Source organism: Furipterus horrens, unplaced genomic scaffold (assembly GCF_987537825.1).
Source record: "Furipterus horrens unplaced genomic scaffold, mFurHor1.1.pri manual_scaffold_4, whole genome shotgun sequence".
In the NCBI taxonomy this organism is placed as follows: Eukaryota; Metazoa; Chordata; class Mammalia; order Chiroptera; family Furipteridae; genus Furipterus; species Furipterus horrens.
This window is the reverse complement of record NW_028327174.1, coordinates 202907735-202927328: the sequence shown is the minus strand read 5'-3', so window position 1 is coordinate 202927328 and position 19594 is coordinate 202907735. Positions and strand designations below refer to the sequence as shown.

General features: G+C 61.1%; 1 protein-coding gene across 1 annotated transcript in view; it reads left to right on the top strand.

Annotated features, from left to right (window-relative positions):
* The first annotated feature begins 337 nt into the window (after nucleotides 1-337).
* The window catches only part of SEC16A (SEC16 homolog A, endoplasmic reticulum export factor), a 28719-nt gene continuing 9462 nt past the window's right edge, over nucleotides 338-19594 (top strand). The window contains exons 1-17 of the mRNA XM_090274975.1: nucleotides 338-499; nucleotides 3880-7515; nucleotides 9112-9248; nucleotides 11163-11257; nucleotides 12215-12341; nucleotides 12819-13017; nucleotides 13138-13300; nucleotides 13966-14108; nucleotides 14585-14646; nucleotides 14747-14885; nucleotides 15216-15461; nucleotides 16459-16556; nucleotides 16870-16951; nucleotides 17157-17274; nucleotides 17401-17512; nucleotides 17671-17776; nucleotides 18692-18832. Of these exons, the coding sequence (XP_090131101.1) occupies nucleotides 3949-7515; nucleotides 9112-9248; nucleotides 11163-11257; nucleotides 12215-12341; nucleotides 12819-13017; nucleotides 13138-13300; nucleotides 13966-14108; nucleotides 14585-14646; nucleotides 14747-14885; nucleotides 15216-15461; nucleotides 16459-16556; nucleotides 16870-16951; nucleotides 17157-17274; nucleotides 17401-17512; nucleotides 17671-17776; nucleotides 18692-18832 (5535 nt within the window). The 5' untranslated portion in view covers nucleotides 338-499; nucleotides 3880-3948. The remainder of the gene's footprint in view (nucleotides 500-3879; nucleotides 7516-9111; nucleotides 9249-11162; nucleotides 11258-12214; nucleotides 12342-12818; nucleotides 13018-13137; nucleotides 13301-13965; nucleotides 14109-14584; nucleotides 14647-14746; nucleotides 14886-15215; nucleotides 15462-16458; nucleotides 16557-16869; nucleotides 16952-17156; nucleotides 17275-17400; nucleotides 17513-17670; nucleotides 17777-18691; nucleotides 18833-19594) is intronic.

Sequence of the window (19594 nt, the reverse complement as noted above, 5' to 3'; positions counted from 1 at the left end):
AGGGATGCGGCAGCGAAGGATTGGACACAGGCGGGGGCGGGGCCAAGTCTGGGGCAAGAGAGGATGCTAGCAAGGGGCGGGGCTATGGGCGGGACGACGGGGTGGGCGGGACCAAGGCGCGGAACGGAGGGTTGCGCGGTGAAGGACGCGGGAGAGGGGCGGGGCGGAGCGTCACCTGAGCAGCTGCTAGGGGTGGGGCTAATGTACGGGGTACGGCGAGGGAGGGCGGAGCTTCACGAAAACAGCTGCGAGGGGCGGGGCTGGCTGGCGTGGCGGGCGGGCGTGGCGCGCGCTGACGTCGCGGCCGGACACGTCGGCGGCGCAGCGGCCGCGGGCACCGGAGCCGGATGCGCTAAGATGGCTGCAGCGGCTGCTGTCTCTGCGCTCTTCTTAAGCGCCGGGCCGGCTTCCGCCCGCGGCTCCTGAGCGGCCGGCGCCTGGGATTGCGGAGGGGCCGGGCGGGAGCCGGCGCGGGCTTCGGCCTCCCCGAGGCGCGCCGGTGAGGGCCGGGGTCGGGGTGGAGGGAGGCGGGCCGGGCGGGCCAGGCCCAGCGCCGAGAGGGCTGCGCGTTTCCGGGGTGCCGCAGGAGCGTGGCGGGGTCGCCGGGCGGGGCAGGGAGCCGCGCTCCCGCCCGGGTCCGCACCTCGTTGTCCGTCGCGCAGGCCGACGCGGAGCCCGCCGTGTGGCCGGGCCGGTGACAAGCGCCTGTCTGCCCCGCTGTGCTTGACACCTGTCTTGGCCGCGGGGCCGCGGTGCGGGGTCGCGTTGCAGCGGCTGGAAGACAGGCCAGACCTGCGGCTCCCTGCGGGGCACGAACACTCAGGGAACGCCTCCGCGTGCCCTCCGCCTCGCGGGTTCAGCAGGGGGTTGTCCGCGCCGGTGCGGAGCCCCCTCCGGGCCAAGCAGGGGCTGAGACAGAGTTACTTCGGAGCCGCGGAGCAGCCCTGCTGTCGTCTCCGCCCCGGCGCGGCCAGGCGGCCGAGGTGTTGCGACAGAGGTCGGGCGCTGGCGTTTCATGTCAAAGGTTGGGGCGTCCGTGGCGGGGCGGCGGGACACGCCACGGCCGCGTAAAGCCGGCTTTGGCCGCGTCCCTTTCAAGCGGCTTGGCCAGCGGGCATGAGCTGCTTAGTCAGACTTCGTGTTCGGGACACACGGTGTGGGTTCCCCACGGAGGTGTTTCCCCCCCCCCCCCCGTGGCGAGGAGCACACTGAGTCACAGGCCGCTGCCCCCAGGGGGGCGCCTCTGTGAGTGTGAGCGCAGCCTCCCCGCCCGCGCCCCGCGCCCTTCCGCGGGGTTATGGGCACTGTTATCTCACGAAGATAAGACGAGAGGCACAACAGCTTATTTCTCTCAGTGACTCACTTGCGTTCAATAGCAGTCACTGCAGTAAGTCTCAAGACGGTTTGCGTTTTCTTGAGGGCAGAGTGTAAACTCGAACTTCGGTGAACATCGTTCCCGGGGGTCCTTCCACGTCTCTGTCATTCTTAGCGGCGCGTAGGCTTCCCCTTCTCGCTTTCTTTGACGTCCACACGTGCCTCGGTGCTTAGAAAAGTTGGAGTTGATGGTGTCTTTGGGTCAGGTGTCCCAGGGCCTGGCAGGGACGACAGCCTGGGCCCGGTAGGCGGGGTGCTCGCCTAGAGCTGCAGGCCGCGGGGCTGCGGCGGGGCGTGTGCCGGGCCCTCTCAGTTCAGTGGCCGGGACTTTCTATTGGAGATGGGTTGTGCCTAAGTATCGCACCCGGATGCAGGCAGTTTCGTTGAAGACCTAGGTTTATGAATAATGCATCTTTGAGATCAGCTGGTCTCTCTGAAACAGTCTTCTAAAGTTAGATGATTTACTGGGCAGAATAAAATTCCCCATAGTTGTGAGAGAATGATACAGTTACGTTGTTTTTCTGCTGGTGAATAGAAAAGATCGAGAGTAAGATTCTGCAAGATTGTTTCCAATGAAATTGGTATATTGCTAGAAAGTTCTTAGCTGGGGAGGTGGGTGGAGCAGATGGTGCTGCTTTGTGGAGTGTGACAGTGTTTGCCTCTCCAACTGTTCTGGGTCCAGGAGTTGAGAAAATCATTTTAAGGTTTTCTGCAAGGACAACATTGAAGTATAAACCTGTGACATTCAGATTCTGATAAGGTTTCCCCATGAAAAAGTGGGAGGGGCTTGGGCCTCCCAGAGTTCACTGTGAGTAGCTTCTAAGATTAAATGCAGAGGGGCCTGAGGAACCATTGTGTCAATGCTCTCACTTTCTAGATAAAGAAGCTGGGCTGCAGAAAGAAGGCGTGCCTGGGCCACTCCGCCGGACCCCGGTCCTGCTCTGGCCGTGGCACCTGGCAGACACCCTCCAGGCCTGCGCTCTGCACTCTTCTGTGAAGCTCCTTACAGTGATCGGGGCCCTTCTGCGGGAGGTCCTGGGTGCGCGTCTCACAGAGAAGAGGGAGACGCTCTGGTGGTTCTCCCCTCAGTCCACGTACAGCCAAGCCGTCAGTGTTCTTTGTTTTCAGTGGCAGCTTAGAACCAAACGAAGTCTGGTGCCGCTCCCGATGGACAGTCCTTTGAACGAGTTCCAAAGTGCTTGTTGCTCAGAAGGGCTGCCCGTTGGCCTAGCACAGCGGGGTGGGCAGTAATGGCGGTGAATTCATAGATCTCATAGGACTGCTTTTCAGGTAGGGACTGTTACTTGCAAATTCCTTTATTTAAAACACACTCGTAAGTGTTTTCTTTCATCTGAGTGTTAGAAAGATTTCCAAGAACAAACTCATTTCATGTCTGCACAAACGACTGAAACTCCAGGGTCTGTCCACCGTCTCTCCTTCCGCGGTCACTTTTCTCTGGTTGCTAAGTTGGATCTGTTTGTGAGCATGGCGTTTGGGAAAGGGCCGATTCACAGCAAAGGGCTTTCTCAAGGGGCAGAGCTGGGATTTTTGCCTTAAAAATGCATGGTAACTGTTTGAGATTATAGTTAATGTATTTTAGTGACAACAACTGAAAACACTGTGAAGAGGATTTTTGCCCCTTTGTTTTTGTTTTTTAAGATTTTTTTTAAAAATTGATTCTTAGAAACATCGATTTGTTGTTCCACTTATCGACGCATTCATTGGTTGATCTTTGTACATGCCCTGACCGGGGATCAAACCCATAAGCTTGGGGTAGCGGGACGACGCTCTAACCCACTGAGCTACCCGGCCTTTGATTTCTGTAACTCTGCCTGTTACTGGAAAGGTTTGAATCAGGTCCGTTGGTCACTTTCACAGCTGCTCTGCGTGGCCTTGGGTTTCCCGGGCATGGCTGTGCAGCCCCAGCCTGCAGGGGACCTGCCTTTCCTGCTAGTGTGCAGGCTGTCGCAGAGCGGCAAAGGGGGCTTTTTACGCGGTGGGGAAAGACCGTCGAGAAGAAGATGTGTATTGCCATGTGCCTTATAGTGCTCTTCCACAAAAGAAAACAGAAGGGCTAGTTTGCAACTTTTTGGTTTTCTTTTTGAGACTTAAAGTTACCTGTATGGAAAGTGTGATGCACAGTCGTAGTAGAGGAGCTGCTTCTCTGGATCTGAAGACAGGTCACAGGACAAGTGACCGTATCCCTGGTAGTAAATCAGACAGGCAGATTCTGCTTGATGAAGCCATTAGGAGCAGGCGGCCATTGAGATGGGTCCTTAGCTGGGTTATGTAACGGAGTCCCAGAGAAAGACAGTGACTTGTCTGAAGTCACTCAGCATGTCGGTCACGGCAGCTCTAGACCGGGGTGGGGTGGGAGAGATGCAGCCTTCAGAACTTACGTGATTTGAAGTCATTGCCCGTCTCTCTTTTTTCTTAGTTTTCCTGATGGCAAGCAGACTGTGAATATATGGATTTGATGCCAATTTTTTTCTTTTTCTTTTCCAGTTCAAACTGAGGATCCCTTAGATCCTGCTTCTCTCTGTGAACGGTATTCAACTGTCCCGGAGCTCAGCCATGCAGCCGCCACCACAGGCTGTCCCTCCCGGCGTGGTGGGGCCACCTCCGGCTGGGAGCCCCCCAGGCATGTTCTGGTCTAGCGGCTCATACAGGAGACAGGCGGCAGGTAGCGCCCCAGTGGCTGCAGTAACTTGTCCGCTGCAGCCAGTGACGGATCCGTTTGCTTTTAGTAGACAGGGACTTCAAAACACCTCATTGGGCAGTTTGTCCAAAAGCAGCCCACCCGTCTTACCAGGCCCGGCCCCAGCAACATTTCTTCAGCACCCTGGTCTGCCTGTACCTCACACAAATGCTGGGGCCAGCTCCCAAGGACCCTGTGAGCCTCTGCCGAGACCTCTGTCACAGCCCAGGCCAGGGGCCAGTTCGTTTTCCAGTGTGTTGACCTCTTCAGCACCAGCTGGGCCCGAGACGAGCAGGAGCGCCAAGGTCCCTTCCAGCTCTGAACATGAAGTTCAAGCTCAGTACATTCCAGGAGCGGGTCTGGACAGTTCTCATGGGGGCCATCTGCATGGGAACCTGCCTGGGCCCGACAGACCCCCGAGTGGACAGAACCCTCATGACAGTGCTGCGGTGCCAGCAGCGTCCTCTTTCTTTTCTCAGCCTCATCAGCAGATGCCGGGGCAGTGGGGGCCCATGCCGGGAGGCCCACAGGCCTCCGGTCAGCAGTGTCGGCCCTGCCTAGAAGGGCCTTTTCCGGATACAGGGCCCCAGGTCTCCAGCGTTGCCCACGTCCCTGCTCCATCCAGCCTGCCTCAGGGTCCTGCCCACGAGCAGTACAACCTTTCTGTCCCAAGACCCTTGGCCGGTGACAGGAGAGAGGACACAGCCTGTGTGCAAGGTGAAAACCACTCAGCAGGCACCTTCGGTCTTGACAGCACGCTCAGGCAGAGTGTCAGGGCTGGGGATCCTCGGGCTGGCCCGGGGGGCCGGCCGAGCCCCGGGGTGAATAAGGAGCAGGCGGCAAACACTGCTCCCGTGAATCCCTTTGCTCAGGGAAGTAGCCCAGACGGCCGTCTGCCCTGCCCCCCGGGCGCCGGGGCCAGCCGGGCCCTGCCAGAGGCCAACTCGGGCGCACTCGCCATGTTCTTCCAAGGGGGAGAGACAGAAAACGAGGAGACCCTCTCATCTGAAAACACGGGCCCTGCTGGTCAGTCTAACTTCGACAGTTTCTTCCCCGGCCCTGGCCTCGGCCCTCCTGCCCACGGCGGTGCAGGCGGTGTTTACCAGGCTTCGCTCAGAGGCTCGCGCAGCGAGACCCCGCAGCAGGGAGGAGACTCGCAGCCCTACTTCCCTCGGTCTGCGGGCCCCCAGCGAGAGACGTCCCCCACCAGGAGCGCAGCTGCTGACCTGTGGGTTGACATGGCCGGCACCCGGACTCACCATGCCGGGGGCTCACGCTGTGAGAACTTGGAGAACTTAGAGTTTACTCAGAACCAGGAGGTTCTACCCAGTGAGCCCCCACGTTTGGATGCTGCCTCCCCAGGCGATCAGTTCCGATACGGACCCCTTCCCGGGACCGCAGTCCCCAGGCTCAGTGTCGCGGGCCATGCTGGAGGCGGGGGCTCAAATCTCGAGGCCCTGGATGCACCATCGCACCCCGTGCGGTCTGATAGCGTCTCTTCTAGTTACAGCAGCAGGAGCCACAGGAGCGCGTCCGGGGCAGCCAGGCCTCAAGACCTGGGCACGTTCATCCAGCAGGAAGCTGGAAAACTGGAGGACGAGGCTTCAGGGAGCTTTTTTAAGCAAATCGATTCTTCTCCTGTGGGAGGTGAGCCGGATGAGACCGCTGCGGGCCACAGTTACCGCGGCGGCCCAGCCCAGCCCGTGACCCCCAGCCCCCCTAAACCTACGGGGGTGTTTCAGACAAGTGCAAATAGCCCTTTTGAGCCGGTGAGAGCTCACCTTGTTGGGGTAAAACCGGTCGAAGCCGATCGTGCCAACGTGGTGGGGGAGGTGACGGCGACCCACACCCCGCAGAAGCTCAGACCGGCCGCTGCGCCGCCTGACGCCTGCCCTGGCAACCTGGAGCAGCCTCCGGACAACATGGAGACCCTGCTCCCGCCCCAGGGCTGTCCCCTGCCTCTCGCCACGCCTGCGGAAGCTGGCCCTGGGCTTCCGCACCCTGGGGGGCCGCCCTTGGAACCCATGCTTGCAACACCTGAGAAGAGGCCCCCGACGCGGGCCCAGGGAGTCGTGAAGTGCGAGAGCCCAGCGACCACTCTCTGGGCGCAGAACGAGCTGCCAGACTTCGGGGGCAGTGTCCTCCTAGCCCCCGCTGCGCCTGCACTGCACGTGCCTGGGAAGCCTCGGCCGTCGGAAGTGATTCAGCCTCCAGATGAGGGGGTGTCCGGTCAGCTGCCCCGGCCGCTGGGCTGCCTGCCCCCTCTGCAGAGCGGGGACGGCATCGGTGCCTCTGAGAACCTCGAAAACCCTCCCAGGATGGGGGAAGAGGAGGCCCTCCCATCGCAGGCAAGTTCTGGTTATGCCAGTCTGTTGTCCTCACCGCCCACTGAATCTTTGCAAAATCAACCAGTCTTGATTGCTCATCCTGATCAGAGCTCTAATCTAGCTCAGCCCATTAATTTTCCCGTGTCCTTGTTGAATCCTAATGAGAAGACTCAGTCCTGGAGAGACGCTTGGGTCGGGGACAGATCTGCCCTGAGCAGCCGGGCCATCGGGGGTGACTCTGGAGAAACCGCGCCTCTGTCTGGGGTTCCAGCCAGTGCGTTCATTTGCTCACCTCTGCCTAACAGTCTTGTCCAGAGTAATGTCCCACAGGTTTCTGGTACTTCTGAAATGGTTTCCACTCAGCCTGCTAATTTGCTGGTTCAACCACCATCTCATCCAGCTCCAAAGAACTTGCTTCCAGAAGATCAGAAGATTCATGATGCAGAGAACACTCTTTCAGAGTCAAATGATAGCCCTGCCGGGAGCACAGGCTTCATGTTGGTGTCGCCCACAGACACCGCTCTGGGGCCTCGTAGTAATAAGGCAAATCATCCCAATAACCGGGCAGAGCCTTCAGGAGCCCTAAACTTCACATTAAATAGGACTTTAGAAAAACCCATGAGATTGTCCAGCCCTTCCCACGCTGACGGCCCAGCCTCTCAGCAGCAGACCGCCCCTAATCATCCCAAACAGCCTGGGCCTGGGGTGCATGACCCGGACCGTTTCTACCAACAGGAGCAGAGCGGCCTGGAGAGAGCCCAGCAGGAGCCAGCTCCTCCTCCCCCACCAGGGCCCAAGGCAGCACCTGCAGAACCCTCAAACCCAGAAAGTCCACCAGCACAAGGACAGCCCCAAGGCTCAGCCCAGCCACCTGCAAGCCCGGCCCCAGCTGAGCCGGGTCAGCAGCCGCTTCCCCGGCCGCCTCAGTCCTCCAGCCCGTCGGTCGTGTCTGGTAGCCCAAGCCGGGCAGCCATGCTGCAGGGCCAGCAGTGGGTACAGCCGCCGCCCCCGGACTTGGCGTCATACTACTATTACAGGCCCCCGTACGATGGCTACCAGGCCCAGTACCCCTCACCGTACCCCCCGGACCCCAGCACAGCCTCGCTTTACTACCAGGTAGGGTCAAGTTCAGATGGTTGAACCCTCTGACAAGCAGTTTTTCCTTGTGTGCTCCTTGGCAGGATTCTGTGGGTTCAGAAGCGACCCGTAGCCCCCTGCCGTGCGGGACCCTGATTCATTGCACCGCTCGTGAGAAAAGCGCTGCCAGCCCCTGCTGCTCCGCTGCGTGCGCCCGTCTCACGGAGTCCACGCCACCCCTTAGCACGTTTGTGTCACGCAGCAGTCCCGGCTTGTGGGACGGGATGGCCCTTTGCTTCCCGTCACGCCCGCTGGCTGTCTGCAGGACCCGGATTCTGAGCAGCAGGCTGGGAAATTGGGGAGCTGCCTGATGCTATGTTTGGTTGTGGCATCAGAAACCTAAAAAGCAGTAGGAAAACTATAGTCTTATGAATCCCTCCTTCCGAATAAAAGAAGGAAAAAAGTTAGGCTTGACGTGTAACCCAAATGAAACAGTATGGAGGGGTGAAATTTCAGCCGCTTCTCTCCGGTACCCGCTGGGTCCCAGTAGCAGAGTCAGGGGACCCTTCTGCTGTACAGAAGGTGCGTGGCCTCTCTCAGAGCTGCGAGCTCACGCGTGTTTAATTAGGGTCTGTTTAACCCTCACTGGTTTGAGAAAGCGGGTTCCAAGTGGACACATTTGGTCATTCCCTGCTTTTTATCCCGTGTCCGGCCCAGTGTCATTTGAGGTCAGCCGAGGCAGCGGGATTGTGGACTCCGGAGGCTGAAGCTGCTGACTCCCCACAGACGGGCCCGGGGCCGGGGTGGGGGTGGGGGCTGAGCCGGGGACCTTGTGGTCAGAAGAGGCAGGGCCGGACTGGGCGGGGCGGTGGAGGCCTGTGCCCCGTCGTGGGCCCTGAGCGTGTGTGAGAAAGAGAGAGACACCTCTGACCACCGAGACCTGTGAGTTCGAGGTCCCCAAGGGAGCTGTGCGGAAGTCAGGCTCTGTCAGGAGGCCAGGGCCACGCCGCGCCCGCTTCTGACCCTTTGCGCAGCGCTGCCTCTGCTCCCCTGGAGCTCAGCATCCCGGGAGCCCCCTGCCTTCTCCCGCTGTCACCGCGGCCTCCAGCACCCGCCAAGAAGTCTGTGTGACTTGACGTTCGTCCTCTGCCAGGTCGCGGCAGAGTTAGGCTCCCAGACAGAAAGGGCTGGTGCTGCGTGGTTCCCAAGTCACTTTGTCTGCCTCAGGCCTCCCCGTGCTCGCCCCTAGAGACAGAGCTGAGCGGCCCAGTGGTTTGTGATGGGGGCCGAGGGCTGCCGAATACAAAATATCCTCCATTTGAGGCTGCCCGCAGCCCCCAGGGGCACTGCTGTGACTGCTGGCGCTCTGTCTGGGGCCTCATGAGGCAGAGGCCTGAGGGGACCCTCGAGTCACCACGGCCCCGGGGGGGGGCTGCTGACATGCTGGTGCCCCCTGTGCAGGGCCGCACAGTGGTTTAGGACGGTTGGCTGCGTGCCTGGGGCTGTCACGCTGCCGGTTTGGTTTCGCACGGGAAGCCCCCTCCACCCAGTGCTGGGAGAGCAGTGCCTGGGCCCAGTGCTGGGTGGGCTGCTCTTTACTGACGTCTGATGCTGCACAAACCCCTCTTCCAACAGGACGTCTGTGGCCTCTACGATCCCAGGTACAGGCCCTACGATGGTGCAGCCTCCGCCTACGCCGACAACTACCGCTACCCCGAGCCTGAGCGGCCCAGCTCCCGGGCAAGTCAGTGCTCGGACCGGCCATCTGCCAGGTGAGTGCCGTTTGTGTTCCTGGCTGCGCCGGGAGTGTCGTGATTTGAAAAGACCACGTGTGCACAGAAGACGTGATACAGACCTGCCGTACTGCTGCTTGTCCACATGGACAGGCTGGAGGAGGCTTCCGTCGAGGCAGGCGCACCGCCACGCTGCCGGCCAGACCTTGTGCAGGGCCTCACACAGGGCTCGCCCCGGCCCGGGCTGTGGCCCCGTCGCCGGTGCGTGTGCACCCCGGAGGCTCGCTGACCGAGCGCGCGGGGTCCCGACACGGCCGGTCTCACCTTGCCTGGCGTTCCCACAGCCGCTCACCGTCCTCGGTGCTTCGGCCGGGCAGGCTCGGGCCCGAGGGACGCTGGTGGCCACGGCCCAAAGGCCACGTGTCTTCTCCGCACGGCCTCCCGTGCCCGAGAGCCCGGGTGTCGCTGCCCTGCTGCTCGCCCACACCGACCCCGGCTCGGTTTCATGGTTTCGGAGGCGGGCTGTTGAGAGGGCGTGTCCTGGCCCACGCCTCCGGCCGAGGAGGTCTTGAGCGGGTCAGCGGCCGCCCGCCCAGGTGTTGAAGGAGGCGGATGCGGGGGCGGCTGTCGTCAGTCCTGCCAGCCCTGCCCGCCTGCCAGAGCCTTCACTTGGCGGGCCAGCATCTCGTGGGTGGAGGTTTTGCTACAAGGGTCTGTGGTTCCTTAAACTCGGGACAGGGCAGGTCTGGTCGCTGACGAGGACTTTGTACACGCGCTGCGTTTCAGACCGGGGCCTCATGCCGGCTCTTTGGGTGTCTGGTAGCTTGTCAGTGAGCCTTTGGCATCAGCTGGCCTCTGTCCAGTGCCGCAGGGGGCCTCACTGCCCCGTGTGCAGCCCGGCGTGCGGGGCCTTTAGCACCGGGGCACCGCCCTCTCCCCGGGAGCGTGGCGGCCTGCGTGTGAGAGCCCCTGGGAGGCGGGAGCGCGGAGGCAGGCGGAGCCGGTTCCCTTGGTCCACGAGGCCCCTTGTGCCCGAGGCCAGGACTGGGCAGTCCTGGCGGAGCTGTGTCACCTTGCCTGCCGTGTTCCCTCCACTTTGTTACAGCGCTGGAGAGTAGCCTCTTCTTCCTGCCCTACTTGGGTTGGGGGCGCGTGCGTGCGTGTGTGCGTTTCCACGCAGCGTTCTTATACCACTAGGACCCCATGCCTGGTGGAACTGCCTGAGGTGAGCAGGGCCTTTTGTTTCTGAGACTGTCTTTCAGAAAGGAAGGGTTGGTGGGGCAAGGAGGCGCGTGTCCAGCAGCCCCTGCACCCCATGTGCGCAGGTCCTCTTACTCTGGGGTGGTGGCAGCAGGTGCTGGGCAGAGGCCTGGGCACTCCCTCCCAGGAGCTGCGCCGCCCAAGCCCTGGGCTCAGCTGAGTGAGACAGAAGGGAAGTCTGTTTTCAAATCAATATTATCTAAGAGCTGCTATTAGAAAACAAAAGTGTCATTAAGCCCTTTTAAGAACCTTACTGGCCCAGGTCTGATACCTGATCTTCCCGCTAAGTTCCACCTCCTCTGTAATGCAGTCTGGGGCAGGCTTGCTCCAGGAGGCCCGCCCCGTCAGCTCCGGGGGCCGCCATGGCTGGGTGCGCCTGCCCGCTCCGAGGACCCACGGCGCAGGCTGTGCAGCGGGTCTGAAAGCCAGCCTCCCGCTGGTCCTCGTGCCTCCGCCAAGTCTGGCGCACGCGCCTTGAGAGCCTGCGGCAGTCCTGGCTGCCCTGAGTCCCAGCCCGGAGAGCCAGGCTCCTCTGTGCCAATGCGCTCACATAGTGGTCGTAGGGGAGATGCTGCCTCGCTGTATGAACCCGTGAGCGCATCCTTGTGTGGTTTGGGAGCTTCTGACCACAATTTCCCACAACTAAGTGCTTTTTCCAGAGCAGGTGACCTGGTAACTGCTGTGTGTTTTCAGGCAAGGGCATCCTGAAGGCCACTCCAGTTCCAAACGAGGGTGGAGCAGCCAGAGCGATTACGCCCACTACTACAGCGGCCAGTACGATTACGGAGGTACGCGGGGCAGCCTGCCGGCGGCCAGCCGCTCACCGCAGGGGCTGGTGTGGGGCCCTCAGGAAGTGTCCTTTCTGGGAGTCTCCGTCCTCATCCAGAAGCCCAAGTAACCTGCCTCTGGAAGTCACTCTGTTGCTACTTCTCGTCTAGAGGTTACGTCTTAATGACAGCATTGACGTGTCTTTATCTTGTTAGCAGTTGCCTTTGACTTCCTAGCAGAGCGTAGTTGTCAGTGGTTCTGGAGCTGCCCTGTCTGTAAACTAAACAAAACAAGGAAGCAGCTCCTCCGAGTGCTGGCCACGTTGGACACGCTCTGTGGCTCCTGCACGCGAGGGCACAGACGTGTCCCCTCGCTGTCAGGCAGGGTGTGCCTCTTGGCCGCACGTCCCCGGGCCCTGATGTTCCCTCTGCCAAGCTGTGTCCTGAGCTTGGAGCAGAGGAGGGTCCCAGCCTGCAGCCCTCACTTCTCCCACACGGCCACCTGCCCACCGCTCACAGCCCCGTTTCCCCTGCACTGTCTGTGCCCCACGTGCCGGAAGTGGCGCATCTGGTCTGTTCCAATATTACTGGTTGTTTCTAAAGCAGTCCTTTAACTTTGAGGGTATTTCTTAAACCATTCTTGACCACGTTAGAAGAGATGGGAATAAAACGTAGTTATGGGATTAGCTAGTAAAGGTGGTAACTGAGCAAGAGCTCGATCGAAGTGTTGTGTAGCAGGTTTACGTTTCTTTTTAATCCAGTACATTGAGAGAAAGACAGCCAGTGGCCTCAGGTCTTACACAGGCGGGACCTCCATTGTCTCAGCTAACCCCCAGGGTCATGCTGACCGTCGGGAGGCAGATGGGTTCCTGCAGGGAGCCTGGCAGCACCCTTCAGTGCTGGGGGCATGGCTTGTCCAGGGAAAGCTGGGCTCTGTCTTCCATGGGTGTTGTATTAATCTATTACTCTTGCTTGCAGAGCTGGGTCGCTGGGATCGGTACCCCTACGGCTCTAGGTTCAGGGACCCCCACGCCTATGACCGCAGGTACTGGTATGACACAGACTACGACCCGTACAGGAAGGAGAGCTACGCTTACGCTGACAGGTAGGTCGGACACCCTTGGCTGAGGAGGGTGGGTGGAAGTCAGAGCTGCGCTCCATAAACGACGCACGAGCTGTGGTTGTGTGTGGGTTCCTGGGGAGCAGCTGGTGTCACCATTAATGTCTAAAAGAGGGGAACAGACCAGACCCTCCCAGCATTTCTCACTGTGGACCTCAGGACGAGCGCCTGGGGGTGGGTTTGACCTTGTCTTCTCAGTGTCCGTGGGGAGCACGACCGCTAGCCCGCCCACACTTGGAGCGTGCTTCTGCGTCTTCAGATGGGACCTGAACTTGGACTTGGGTTCCCTGGCTCCACTTCAGGGTGGGCTCTGACCAGGGTCCTTAGGGTCAGGACTCGGAACGAGGGCAGGACGGCAGGGCAGGGAGGCCCTGGTGGGGGCTGGAGCGCTGAGTGACAGCTCACGTCACTGTCCTGGGTGGCCCTGCACCCTTTATTGCCTCTGCCCCGTGGCTCCTCTAGGCCTGAGAGGTACGATGACCCCTGGAGGTACGACCCTCGCTTCACGGGGAGCTTCGATGACGACCCTGAGCCCCACAGGGACCCTTACGGGGACGACGGGGACCGGCGCAGCGTGCACAGCGAGCACTCGGGGCACAGCCTGCGCAGCGCGCCCAGTGTTCACAGCCGCCACAGCAGCTTCAGCGCCCACTCGCAGCAGGTGGGTGCCAGCCCTGCAGCTCTCGTCGACGCCGCCCCCCGCCCTGTGCCCTGACACACGCTCCCGTCTTCCTGGCGCTCACGGGGAACTGATGTTCCCTGTCGGCTTTGTGTTTTCAAGAGTCAGATTTACAGAAGTCGAAACATGGCTGTGGGGCCCTATGAGGCCCCGCCCCCGCCAGGCTCCTTCCATGGGGACTATGCCTACGACGCCTACGTCAGCGCCCAGGGCTTCCCGGAGTATGGCTACCCTGCTGACGCCGGCTGGCCTGCCGTGGAGCAAGGTGTGTGAGGCCGGGGCCTGGTGTGCGGCACGGGCGTGGGGTGAGGTGTACCTGTGGTGGGCGTGACTGAGTGCAGGCTCGCTGCCGAGTTCTTCAGTGGGGCCTCATGTCCCCATGCCAACCACATGGGTAGCAGCTTTCGGAGGAAACTTCCAGCTCTCCGAGAAAAACTGTCATCCACTGGTCACATGTCCCGTTCTCAGTCCCTCTGAAATGCTGTATCGTGAAAGCCACAAAAACACATGTACATGCTACTTTCCTTTTGAAAGTCGCGGCTCAGTGGGAAGCCCTCTTTCCTGACTGGCGATGTTGCGCTGTCGCCTCTGCTGGGTGTGGGGACACTCGGCTCAGCGGCTGAGACGGGGAGCTGAGGCGCGAAGGACCCAAGGGCTCTGCTTGCTGTGACGCGCGCTCTTGGGCGGTGTTTTAAAGGACCTTTTTTTTTTTTAACATAGAGAACAGTTCCCCATTTTTAATAATTTAAACATCTTCCTAACACACGTTGAAGTCCTGCTTCTCATGGGATGCTTAGCAGTTTTTAACTCAGTGGGGAGTCCGCTCATCGGGGGTCCCGGCCGTGTGGCCCCGTGGCCTCTGAGCTGCTGCTCCAGTGCGGAGCCTCCAGAGCTGACAGGCGGTCGCTTGTGCGTGCCCTTTCGCCACAGCTCCCTCGAGACCCACGTCTCCCGAGAAGTTCTCCGTGCCGCACGTCTGCGCCAGGTTTGGCCCCGGGGGTCAGCTCCTCAAAGTGATCCCCAACCTGCCTTCGGAAGGACAGCCCGCCCTGGTGGAGGTGCACAGCATGGAGGTGAGCCCCGCGTGCGCGCCCTGTCCTGAGAGACGCCTTGCACAGGGCTCGTTCCTGGACTCCTTAGCTGATGAGGTTTTTCTGTTGAGGTTTTTCTGTTATTTGGTCACACACCTTTTATCTTGATTTGCATTTCTGATTTCAAGGGGAAGACACTGTTGATGTGCGTTTATGGGCGTTTTTGATAACGGGTACAGAGCCGCCTCATGGCCCTGTGGGAAGTGGGCGCCGTCCTGTGGCCCCGCAGGCCTCACCGTGTGTCGGGGCCTTGCTTCGGCGGGCGGGGGCGGGGAGGCATCTCGCTGCTTCAGATCAAGCTTGAAAGTCAGCGTAGCTGACCGGCTGTGGCCGTGCCCCAGGACAGAGCCTTCCCCTCCCTCCTGGGGGCAGGCCGTCCTCAGTCGGCAGGCGGGGTGGACAGTGGCGGCGCCTGCCCCTGAGCTGCCCTCCCCCGCCTCTCCCCCGCTGTCCCGCAGACGCTGCTGCAGCACCTGCCGGAGCAGGAGGAGATGCGCACGTTCCCGGGGCCCCTCGGCAAGTACGTCCCCGGGCACCCTGGGAGGCTGACTCCGGCCGTGGCTGAGGGTGGCCTCGCCGCTGCGCTGGTCGCCGTTCACTGAGCGCTGTTCTTTTTTCAGAGACGACACCCATAAAGTGGATGTTATTAATTTTGCACAGAACAAAGCCACAAAGTGTTTGCAAAACGAGAGCTTAATTGACAAAGAGTCTGCAAATCTTCTTTGGAACTTTATTGTTCTGTTGTGCAGACAGAACGGGGTACGTGTAATTTTGCCATTGGAATGGCTCTTCTTGTTGGCCTTGAGTCTCAGGGACCCTGGGTCCCCCCAGGAGTGGGGCTTGGGGAGGGGGGGAGATAAGCAGGGTGTGCATGTGGGGGGAAGGGAGGTTCGGGCCACCGTGTCTGCCTGTCGGGTAGTCTGTGGTCTGTCTGTCTGGCTCATGGCCGTGGGGCAGTGGCAGTTCGTGCCGTGGCAGCCTGGCGTGCTCGTCTGCACAGACCGGCTGGGGCCCTCCCCTGAGCAGGGCCTGAGGGGAGCCCCAGCGTAGCAAAGCCCCTCGTTCCTCCTGCCGCTGCTGCCTCTGCAGACCGTGGTGGGGACCGACATCGCCGAGCTGCTGCTGCAAGACCACCAGACGGTGTGGCTCCCGGGGCAGTCCCCCAACGAGGCCAACCTGATCGACTTTGCCAGCGAGGCCTTGGCGCAGGCCGACGGGGAGGAGTCAGGGGAGGCCCCGCTCGCCTTTCTCACGGACAGTCAGGCGGCCGCCCCCGGCGCCCAGGAGAAGGAGACGGAGAGGTTCAGAGAGCTGCTGCTCTATGGCCGCAAGAAGGTATGTCCCTTCACGTGCAGATGCCACGTGGGGCGTGAGAGGGACACGGGTCTTGACAGCGATGTCCGATGAGGAACTGGCTGGTCCCTGTATCATCTCTCTGAAGGTGTCACAGTGGTTTTCCTCTAAGTGGGGCCAGTATCAAAGATTTCAGGCTCAGGTTTCAGTCACGTGACAAATGCACTTACCAAGCGCGGCTGTGCGCAGCCTATACAGCCGTGTCAGGGACGAGCGTGTGCGTGAGACCGAAGTGAAGCCTGCTGGCCCAGTCAGTGGTGAGCCCAGGGTCTCAGGAGGGCAGCGGGTGCTGGAGGGAGCCGGGGCCCCGCGGGGACGGCGCGGGCAGAGGCCTGCAGGAGGGGACGGGTGCCTGGACGCCACGCACAGGGGCTGGCGCTGCGGACGTCCAGCCGGGTCGTGCGGCGTGGAGGGGCGGGTGTAGGGCAGAGGGGTGCCCGCGTGCCGTGGGCACGTGCCAGCGCGTGTGTGGCCCCGGCGGGAGGGGCCTGATGGGCCGCAAGTCCTTGGTGCTTCTGCGTCACGGTAACTCGGGTCCTCGTCAGGGCTTGTCTGCGGTGCGCCCCAGGCTGTGTGGCTAAGGGCAGGCTCTCCCCAGCTCGAGAAGACAGCGTTCTGGGACTGCGGAGTGGGCGTGGGCCTGGCGTTTCCCACCGGGTCCCAGTGGAAGGCCGTCGGGTTGCCGCCCTGCCGCCCTGTTCCCAGCTGCCCGCTTATGACTTGCACTGCAGACACAGGGAACGCAGCAGGCGGGCTGCGGGCCCTGGGCCGCGGGGGTGAACGGGGACAGTGAGGGCGGTGCTCTCGGCTGCAGTTCTGAGCTGTACGCAGCTGTGTGCAGGGCCCGTAGGGGCGTGCCTGTCACCGCAGTGGAGTCCGTCCTTCTCTCCTGGAGGTGCGGGCGGCATGTGCCCTGCAGCTGCCGGCTCGCGTCCCCTGAGCCCTGCGCCAGCTCGGCTCACCCCGCCCTGCTTTGCAGGATGCTTTGGAGTCCGCCATGAAAAACGGCCTGTGGGGCCACGCCCTGTTACTTGCCAGTAAGATGGACAGCCGGACCCACGCCAGGGTCATGACCAGGTGAAGAATCTCGCGGGGCGGTCGGCTTCTGGGCACGGTCAGCTGGTCCAGGGGCAGTGCCTGGGCAGCTCCTTGAGGCACACAGGTGTGTCCGGTGCTGTCCCACCATGCACGCCGCCCTGCCCTGCCCTGCATGCTGCCCAGGGTGGGCCCCCGAGGCTTCACCTCTCACAGTGTCTTTCAGCGCTGAGCTGTGTGCACTGCCCAGTTAAGCATCAGGGCTGGTCATGGAAGGGGCTGAGCTAAGGCCAGACTTGGATCTCCTGCCTTGTTTTTGAGCCAAGTTAGATTTTCTCTTGCTCTGTCTCCCCAGGTTCGCCAACAGTCTCCCCATCAATGACCCTTTGCAGACCGTCTACCAGCTGATGTCTGGGCGGATGCCTGCGGCGTCCACGGTCAGTGGGGGCTCACCCCGGCGTTTCTGCAGCCCTGCTCTCTGTCAGCCCTGGCTCCTGGGAAAGGCCTCATCCCAGGATGAGATCCATGTGTCTGTCCTGCCCTTGCCCCAGTCACACTCCCTGAGCCCAGCCATCGCAGAGTTCAGGTGACGCTGCCTTCCCAGGGTAAGGTTTGCTCTTCTTGGCTTTCTTGTGACCTCAGTGCTGCGGAGATGAGAAGTGGGGGGACTGGAGGCCACACCTGGCTATGGTTCTGTCCAACCTGAGCAGCAACGTGGAGGTGGAGTCCAGGACGATGGCCACCATGGGCGACACGCTAGGTGGGTCAGGCGGCGGCGCAGGCCGGGAGCCCGCAGGCCTGCTGTGGTCCCGGCTGCCGTCCGTGTGCAGCCTTGGGTTTCTGGGAGAGCCCCGCCTGAGACCCGGCCCGCTCCCTGTCTCTCCAGCCTCGAAGGGGCTCCTAGACGCCGCTCACTTCTGCTACCTCACGGCGCAGGCGGGGTTTGGGGTTTATACAAAGAAAACCGCGAAACTCGTCTTGATCGGATCAAACCACAGGTGAGGAACCGCATAATTGGGTGCTTTCCTTTGGAAGGAAACGTCCCTGCCATTAACCCAGAAACAGATCTGGGGGGTGGCCTTGCATCCTTATCAGGTGGCGTGCTGCGCCCCTGGGTGACTGGCTCAAAGATCAGAATAACTCCTTCCCTCAACAGTTTACCATTTTTAAAGTTTGCAACCAACGAAGCTATTCAGCGGACCGAGGCCTACGAGTACGCTCAGTCGCTGGGGGTCCGGTCAGACCCCTTGCCCAACTTCCAGGTGAGCGTCAGCTGTGGGCCTGGGGCTCGCCAGGCTCTGCTGGCATCGGGTTGGGGGTGCTTACGCAAAAGATGACGCTGTCATGTTTGAGGGTGAAAGCTGCTGAATTGAGGATTTTGCTTATATTTTGGGTCTTAATGTTTTAAGTATTAAAAATCTTGAGTATTTTTGCTTTTTTATCTGTTTTTGATGTGATGGGGGAAGTATTACATGACTCAGGAGTGAGTGTGTGTGTATGTGAGTGTAAGAGTTTGTGCATGAGTGTGAGTACGTGTGAGTGCATGTGTGCATGAGTGCATGTGAGTGTGCGTGAACGTGTATGAGCATGGGTGCATGAGCATGTGAGCGTGTGCGTGAGCTTTGTATGCATGAGAGCATGCGAGTGCATGAGCGCATGTATGAAAGCACGTGAGTGAGCATGGGTGTGATTGCGTGAGTGCATGTGAGTACTGAGCATGTGTGAGCACGCGTGAGCACGGGTGCATATGAGCAGCATGTATGCGTGTAAGTATGTGTGAGTGAACATGGGTGCATGTGAGCGAATGTGTGAATGTGTCTGCATGTGAGCGTGTGCGGGAGTGTGCGTGTGTGTAAACACCGGGGCTGGCAGACAGTGGGTGTGGGGCCGTCGGGGCCGTGGGGTGCCCGGCACGCGTGCTAAGGCACGGCCTCTGGGGTTGGAGCCCTGGCGGCTCTGAAGGGTGGTAAGAGAAGAAGTGAGCCTCGTGGACACCCAGTTGTTTCCTTTGATGTGAAATAGCTCAGGGAATGGGGACTGGTGCTGTTGTGGGGGCGTGGGGGGCACATGGGGTACGTGGCACATCCGGAGTAACTCAGCCGTAGGGGACTGCAGGGTGCCCTCAGGAAGCGGGGGAGGAGGCACGGGTGTCTGAGCTGTTGGCTTCTTGCTTTCAGGTGTTCAAGTTCATCTACTCCTGCCGCCTGGCAGACATGGGGCTGGCCACCCAGGCCTTCCACTACTGCGAGGCGGTCGCCAAGAACGTCCTGCGGCAGCCCCAGAGCCACTCCCCCGTGCTCATCCGCCAGCTGGTTGAGGTATCGTCCTCCTGCCCCTCCGTCCCCACACGTGACTGGTGGGCGGGCCTGTGGGTCAGGACGCCTAACTCGGGGCAGAGCAGGGCGGGCCCTGAGCTCAGGGGCAGGTGGGGGCGCCGAGATGTCCCCGGGCAGCTGCTGGGCGCCTTGCGCATTGGCGCGCGTCCCAGTGCAGACGCTCCACAGCGAGCTTCGAGGTGGGAAAGGCTTCGCCGCAGGGCTGGGTCCGAGGCGGGTGAGTCTAGCAGGGGGCCCTGCGGGCCTCCAGAGCTCGGCAGCCTCATGTCCACTCTGGAGGGGGTCGCGTGGCTGCCTCAGAGCCGCATGGGTCGTAAATGGCATGGGTGGAGGGGCGCCCGGACAGTGCCAAAGTGTCCGCGACCGCAGCCTTACGTCTCCCCTCCCCCAGGAGTGTCACTTCTGAAAACGCACTCGTGTGACCCCTGAAAATACACTTTACTCCGGAGGTCTTTAGACAGCTTTGGCCGTTAGTAACACAAATCCAGACTCATTTCACTGGACCTGACCCACGCCCACCGCCCTGCCCCCCCACCCCCACCCCCCCCCAATTCCCGAGCAGAGCGTGTGCATGGCTAGGTCAGTTCAGCTCTTGGATCCGTCAAGTCCAGTCTGCGCGGCCAGACGCTGGGGGCAGGCACGGCGAGCCCCGTGGCTGGGCGCTGCTGACCTCCCGCGGGTACTGCAGCGGTTAGCGCTGGTGAGCGGGAGGTCCTGCTCGCTTCCCGCTCCCGCAGCGTCACT